The sequence below is a fragment of the Phalaenopsis equestris genome, unplaced genomic scaffold, assembly GCF_001263595.1.
Source record: "Phalaenopsis equestris unplaced genomic scaffold, ASM126359v1 Scaffold000002, whole genome shotgun sequence".
In the NCBI taxonomy this organism is placed as follows: domain Eukaryota; kingdom Viridiplantae; phylum Streptophyta; class Magnoliopsida; order Asparagales; family Orchidaceae; genus Phalaenopsis; species Phalaenopsis equestris.
This window is the reverse complement of record NW_018164444.1, coordinates 31,604,743-31,612,280: the sequence shown is the minus strand read 5'-3', so window position 1 is coordinate 31,612,280 and position 7,538 is coordinate 31,604,743. Positions and strand designations below refer to the sequence as shown.

Below are 7,538 nucleotides of genomic sequence, written 5' to 3'. Positions count from 1 at the left end.
TTGCCTGGTTATGGGATCGAGATTTCTTGTGGGCACGAGACCACATAATCACCTCTCCGATCCATAACAGAGAAGTCTATGTTATAGATATCACCCAACTCGTCCATTTAAAAATCATTTGGCTTTTCCAATTCTCAGCTTACTTCCTATATTTTCCTTATTTTTTTTGTTCCATATAAAGTTTTACAACATTGATGATGCTTGTAATATATAAACCATAATGTATCTTTATTCTTTCAACCTCACTTCTTCCTGCTTGAAATCCATAAAATCTTTCTCGCAGAGACTATGGAACTTCTCAACTGGAAAGTTCTTGAAAACCTACACAGGCCATGAGAATTCGAAGTACTGCATCCCTGCAAGTTTCTCTGTGACAAATGGCAAGTACATCGTCAGCGGTTCGGAGGACAACTCCATCTACCTTTGGGATCTACAAACAAGAAAGATTGTCCAGAAACTCGAAGGCCACACTGATACCGTCATCGCAGTTTCCTGTCATCCGTCAAAAAATATGATCGCATCTGGCGCTCTAACAAACGATCGAACGGTGAAGGTATGGGTTCAGGAAACTTGAGTTTGTTAATGTAGGTTTTATAATTAGGAAAATTTACCTACCTAGCGCAAAATTCTTATGTATTTTCATGTCTCCCAGTTAACATTGATATATACATTGCACTTTTGATATGATTTTAAAGAGTTGAGTGCTATGTGTGAAAATATGAAAGTTTAGGTGTGAGAGATACAAATACATGAGAATTGTGTGCTAGGTATGTAAATGTCCCCGTAGATTTGTAGTAGGCAGCGTGTGAGAAATCTATTGAGCAATCTATACTGTTTAGTTTTGTGGAAATATGCTGATGCTGCTTGTCTTGATTTTGGCTGGAAGTATTTGCACAACTGCTCTAGACGTTCTTTTCAATGCAGCAAAGAAGCTTTGTAAAATTGAATTCAATTTTGATGTTGGCTGTCATCTGATTGATTATTCCAAGAGATTTTTTCTTCATTTTCTGTATGATTGCGCTGAACTGATGGACTGAAAAACTTGTTCAACTATGATAAAATGTGACATTATTCATGAGAGTTACAAATCTTAAAAATCATTTGATAATGATCGAGTTATCAACCTTGCACAGCTCTTGATGAGGAAGATGATTTAGCATCCATAATCACAAGCAAATTTAAACCAAGTAGGTTGATAATATCACTTTTTAAGTTGCTCGATAATGACCTATTTACTATAATATGAAACGAACATGAATCAAAGTTGAACTATTAGAATGACAAATGAACTAAGCTCGAGCTTGAATTATTTTAACGCTTGCAATTTTATTGAAAAACTAAGGTTTAGATATTACATATGTAAATACATACAAATTGGATGGCATGTATCAAATGCCCCAAAAAAACACTATCCATAAAAAAAAAAAAATCATGATATCCATAACTATTAAGAACTCTTTTTTTTTTTTTTTTTAAAATTTTTAAAATGAAATATTGCAGAAAGTTACAGTCCGGCCAATAAATACTTTCTCCTGCAACAGTGAGGTTCCCTTTCATTGAAGGAATCTAAAATCTTGGGATGATCTGTCGAAGATCTACTTGTAGTTATGAATCTATTAATGGATCCTCTGCAACAGCTGCCCATTGTTAGTCCATTTCGATCCTCGCCGATATAATTTAATTCGCTGTAGCTGTCATTTTTTGTTTATTTAATTTCATTGTATTTCGAGTCCTTTTTTTTTTATTAAATCGAATATTACAATAATGCTGTAAAGAAACAGATGATCATGTCAGGGAGACTTCGATGATGGCTCTTGTGAGAGTATAAATAAATACGTATACAGGGAATTTTCGTTACGTTAAATTTTTCTTATTGAATTAAGCCCAAATATGAAAGTGTTTAAATCAGAAACATTGTTGAGGTGGCTAAATCAAACTCATCTTAATAAAGTGGTTAAATCGGGCGACATGTCAAAATGGCTTAGTCGTGCTTACCTGTCGACTTGATCGTTTTAATCCGTCTCAGAAGGACAACCTAGCTTATCGGTGTACGGGCAGACACCAAAAGAAATCACCATGACAACAAAGAAGCCATCATTACTACTAAAGACACCGCCCGACACTTAGAACTCGTTCCATTCACCAATATGCCATGGATGACCATAGTAACGATAATATCTAACATCAGTTTATAATATCTTACATCCACAGCACAATCTTTCATCAAGATACGGAAGAAAGATGACATGTAGTATAAGATGTATTATTCTAATTATTTTATTGATTTTCTATGTTATGTGTAAAAGGGGAGGGAAAAGATAGTGAGAGACTTCTTCTTTCTCTCTAGATCCTGCTTTGGTTTCTCGCCCCTCTCTAGAGATTGCTTCTCATCTTCATTTTCCTTTTTTCTCTCTTTAAAATCCTGTAACTCAGAGAACATCTAAAGAGCTGTCTCTCTTCGACTTACTTAAAATCGGAATTTAATAGATTTCCTAAAACTCCCTTAGAAGTCTCTCATCCATCTCTCTCTCATTATCATTTTCTTCACGGTACAGTCTTTTATTGATTTGTATATACTCATAAAAGATACACGACCCTACGCCCCAAAAGGATTCAACTATTCGATTATATTGTTTCTTATCATTAAAATTATTCTATTTAATTAATCAGACACCCAAATTCTAATGTGGCATCATCATAATTCATAATTATGAAAAAAAAAACTAATTAAAATATGCTCATAAAAATTTTGTTAAGAAGAACCTTAAACCCCTTGAGCTAATTTTGGAAAGAATTTAATATCTGTGATTAATCAACAAAAGATCATGCTACAACCTCCTCAAACCAAATTTAGTAATTTTAAAATTTATTTAGATTAAATTAAATATAAATTTTTTTTTGGTCTAAAAAAGACCTTTTTTAATGACCTTCTTTAACTATTTTTAGTTTTCCCGTCTCGAAATAATTCAAAATCGCTAAAAATCAGGTGAGTGGGTTATTTTATGCTTAATGATTGTTTGGTCAACATGACTTGAACGCTAAGCAACTGTAGACTGTGAGATAGTAGTTTAGAATATTATGATTAGAAATTAATTAAAACGAAATCAAATATTTAAAGTAAGTGTAGTATTAAAATCAACATTTAATTTTTTTTATGACACTCATCTCAAAATAAATTAAATAAAATTTAAAGTTTAGGGTTGTTAAATTTTTGAATGAGGCTATGAATATGTTAATTTTTTACTCAGGACAATAACGCAGATGTTTAAGATTTCAAGATAAAAAATGATGTATGCTTGAGTATTGGTTGCTCATCGTCTTAGTGTTACACGAAAATTTGGTATACAAAAATTTAGTGCAAACACAAATAATAGAAGTATTTTCACGTGAAAATATGCAAGATAAAGAATCGTGGAGCTTAGCCCAACTGAAATGATACACTATAAGTTAGTGATTACACGTCCGAAATACCGGCGTGAAAGGGTTACATAATTCCTCGGAGAAGAAGGTTTGTAGGCTGAAGGAATCATTGCATGGTAGTAGGGAGTGGTTACAATTGGGCATAGTTATCAAGGGCTTGGTATACCGTCTTCGAAGAGTGTTGCTGAATTGTCTTTGGACAATGCGCTGCTCCTAGAGGTTTAAACGAGCTGAGCACAACTCGGTCTTGTGTTTGGCTCGTTTAAAAATATTGTTGTTTGTGTTCCAATCACTAATATATCGAGCTCAAACAATTTGCTCGTGTTAAGCTCATTTGCTTAGCGAGCCGAACATGAAACATTCCCGAACGAAGAGCCATTTTAACATCCCTAGTCATATAACCATAGGATGCTAAGGGCAGGGGTGAGTTTTAAAACCCATTATTTATATTAAAATGCTCATTTAGATAGAATTCTGTTCACATTGTCAACGCAGTCAATTTGACTGTAACTTTGTTGAAATGGAAGTTCTTGACGATTTTTAATTGGTTTTTGAACATTTCTTACCTAAAAATTATTTTTATTTTCATGCTAATTGATTTGAAATTTATTTCATGGTAAATTTTTTGGATGACATATCAAACATAAATAATAATCGATAAATCTCTGATGCCATTTCTATGTTTATTTAAACATTACTTACTTTTAATATAAACATAAATAAAAATAGATAAAGTTCTTCTAAGTGTTTTCCTTGTGCTATTGCATATATCATTCCTCTTTATTAGTTGAAAGTAATAAATAAATAAATAAATAAATAAATAAATAAATAAATAAATAAATAAATAAATAAATAAATAAATAAATAAATAAATAACATTCATCTAGAAAATTGCCAGACTAACCACCACGAGAAATGTGAAACTTTATGAACCAATAAGCGACTTATTCTTGTCTTAATATGTCTCATTAAGTTGACTAGAATCCATGCAATTACAATTATATTTTGAGTGGAATGATATATAATTATATATATATATCCTAATTTTATTTTTTCTGTGTTTCACACTATTTACATTCTAATACAAGGTTTAAGCCCCCTTATTTGATCTCATAAATTTTTTGAAGCTCAATTAAGAACAATTTTATAAGGCTCAATTAAAACTAAAATACTTTGAAAACTCTTAAATAATGCCATGTTGAATTTCAACCATGGGAGTAAGTACATCGAGTGAGCTCAACCCTGACTAATCGAGTTGTGAGCTCAAACTCAATCTCGGTTATTAGACCAACTCGTGCTTGAACGAGTTGAGGCTTGCATGTTGGCTACACTATTTAGTTTCAACTGCTGAATATATATTAAAAAAAAATAGCGAAAGCAAAAAAGGCTAAATATAAAAATATTTCAGCATTTAAAGACTGATTATATAAATAAATTTCAGTCTTGACTTTGTAGAGCAGTAGAAGGTGGAAACACAAGGAGCAGCAAAATCTTTTCAGCAGCTGAGAAGCCACTAAGCTCCAAGAACATATTTTTATATTTAGCAACTTTTGGAAAGAATTTGTGCATTTGACCAGTCTGTAAATCAAAACGTGTTTCACGTACACGTGACGGACACATGGCCGGAGAGGGCAGTAGATAAACCACCCACGTGATTTATGGGATATGATTCATCAAAATAATTATTTTTTTTTTAAAAACCACTTATTGCGTTATAATGCAGTAGGGCCTGTGGTTCTTGAAGATGTGATATCTTCTATTTATTTTATGATCACTTAAATTATCATGAGAGTTTACTTTATATCTGGATATACTTATAAGTACGGTACTGTTTTTTTTATTATATATATATATATATATAGCTCTCTATATATATATATATATCAATTGCTTTTTATTAAGAGGCAAGACAAATTAGAAATATAGTTGTTTGAGTAAAGGAACACGAAAGGAAAAGCTAATAGAGAGAGTTTAGAGAGAGAGAGAGAGAGAGAGAGAGAGAGAGAGAGTTATGTGATTTATTGAGTTTTGTTCTAGGATTCTAGGATTCTTTATCTTTCTCCTCTAGGGTTTTGAGAGTTTCTCCATCGTCTTTTCCCCATCTCTTGGGAAAACTAATTGTAGGGTTGTCTACAAAATCGTTTGTTGGTGGTCTACAGTGATTTAGGGGCATTGGCCGTTCATCAATTTTTGATTATGTATCTTTTCCTCTTCTTAATCACTCTTTTTCTCGATCTATTCTTGGGCCACATTCTCTTAATTGGAAGGACCTTATTGCTTCTAATAATTACTTTTTGTTTATACGCTTTTGAGCAAGGACAAAAAATACATCACACTGTTGCTGCAATGCATTCACAATCTAAATTATATGTATTTCAGATATCAGAAGAACCATAATTGAGACATGGTACACATTATATCAATAATAAAGAAGTTCGAGCAGTGACATTATATGTTTTACTAAATTACGATGAAGTTTAACTAATTATACAATAAAATTTCTAGTAATCAATTTTTTTTTTGAGTTATTACTCATAATGTTTACTGTTTGATTTCAACATACAAAAAAACCAATAATACGAATGGGTTGTTCGCTGAAAGTTTGAGCATAGAGGATCTCTATCATAAGCAAAATTATTGAAGAATATTTGATAGATTTAAATTATACATACCTTGAAAAAACTCTTCAATTCATCGATATGTAATGTAATTTTCAGGCTCAAAGTAATGGTAATTATATTTTGGAACTTCTTATAGTTTTATAATCAAATCAATAAAGTAATAGATTAGAGCTTATTAGATCTTGTACAATGTTCTAAGGGCAACGTCACTACGTGACAAATATTTGATGTAAATGGATATAAATTTCATATAAGTTCCTAGTATGAAGGGAACAAGACATAAAATTGTGTGTTTGTGTTAGAGGAAACACTCTCTTAGATAGTGCGCTCAGCTATTACGATGTACTTGAATAAGTAGCGTATTTGCAAAATTCAAGTTATATTGTGTGCAATATTGTATGTTTGTTCAACTGTGAATGATTTGATACTGTTCATCAGTAAAGAGCACATATTAAACAATATTACCAAAGTTAAAATGATCATAAGAAATATAAAATTTGATTTATTTATTATAGCAAATCAAGCTAGTCAGGTTTCTTATCTTTGACATACCGGTAGAGTACGAGATAAAATTGATTGAGTCACTGTTACAAGGAATAAACCTAGAAAAACTATTCAGTTACAAATAATTATTGAACACATTCATCTAGAGTAAGAAATGTCAGATTTTCATATTCAGGTCAATTCTATTGAATAAATGTTTATCCTAAAGGATATCTTAGGAACTTATAAAGAGATTTATCAAATTATGGATGACTATGATGATGATATAAATGAAAAAAAATTTAAGTTTATCATCAACTAACCCATCTAATGAAATATACCAAGAGTGGTATGTACATTAGCCTTCTATATTTCACATTGTATGCATGTTCTTCGTTTTACATTTTATATTCTTACATGTAGTTACAACATGTTTTCTATTTTGATTTTGCACATGTATATTTTTACTTTTATTAATTATATTATACCTTGCTTTAGCTACTAGTTTTTTTAATGTCATTCATCCTGCTACAGATAGTTTCAAATGGTACTGGAGAACAACCTCATCGGCATCTTCGTCAGGGCCCTAGCTAGTACATACATAAGGACAAAGAAGTTGGTATCCGCTTCGCTACGAGCACCACTAGTATTGTGTTGATTAATAACATTATGTATTGATTAAAAACATGATGTGTCGATTAGTAGCGCCACCACCACTACAACCCCTCCTGCACCTTCTGCCGCCGCTTTGATTAGGCATGTTACTCATTTTTTACCACCTGCTCTTATCTTTGCAGCCCCTCTCACACCTTCTGTTTCGATCATTCAACCACCACCTCTCTTCTCAAATGAAGTGAGCCTTTCAACTCCCTGCACTGTATGAAGGATACCTCGAATATGTATATATTGAGCCGGATGGGGATTCATAAGTTAGATTTTATATTATGATTAATTGAATGATATTTTCAATAAATTGTGTAATTAATATTTTTATTTCAGGTTCTAACCCCCCCC

The 7,538-nt window shown here is 31.9% G+C and overlaps 1 protein-coding gene across 1 annotated transcript in view; it reads left to right on the top strand.

Moving 5' to 3' along the window:
- Positions 1-220: 220 nt before the first annotated feature.
- Positions 221-7,538, top strand: part of LOC110039474 (transcription factor bHLH18-like) — a 10,947-nt gene continuing 3,629 nt past the window's right edge. The window contains exon 1 of the mRNA XM_020744549.1: positions 221-553. Within this exon, the coding sequence (XP_020600208.1) occupies positions 221-553 (333 nt within the window). The remainder of the gene's footprint in view (positions 554-7,538) is intronic.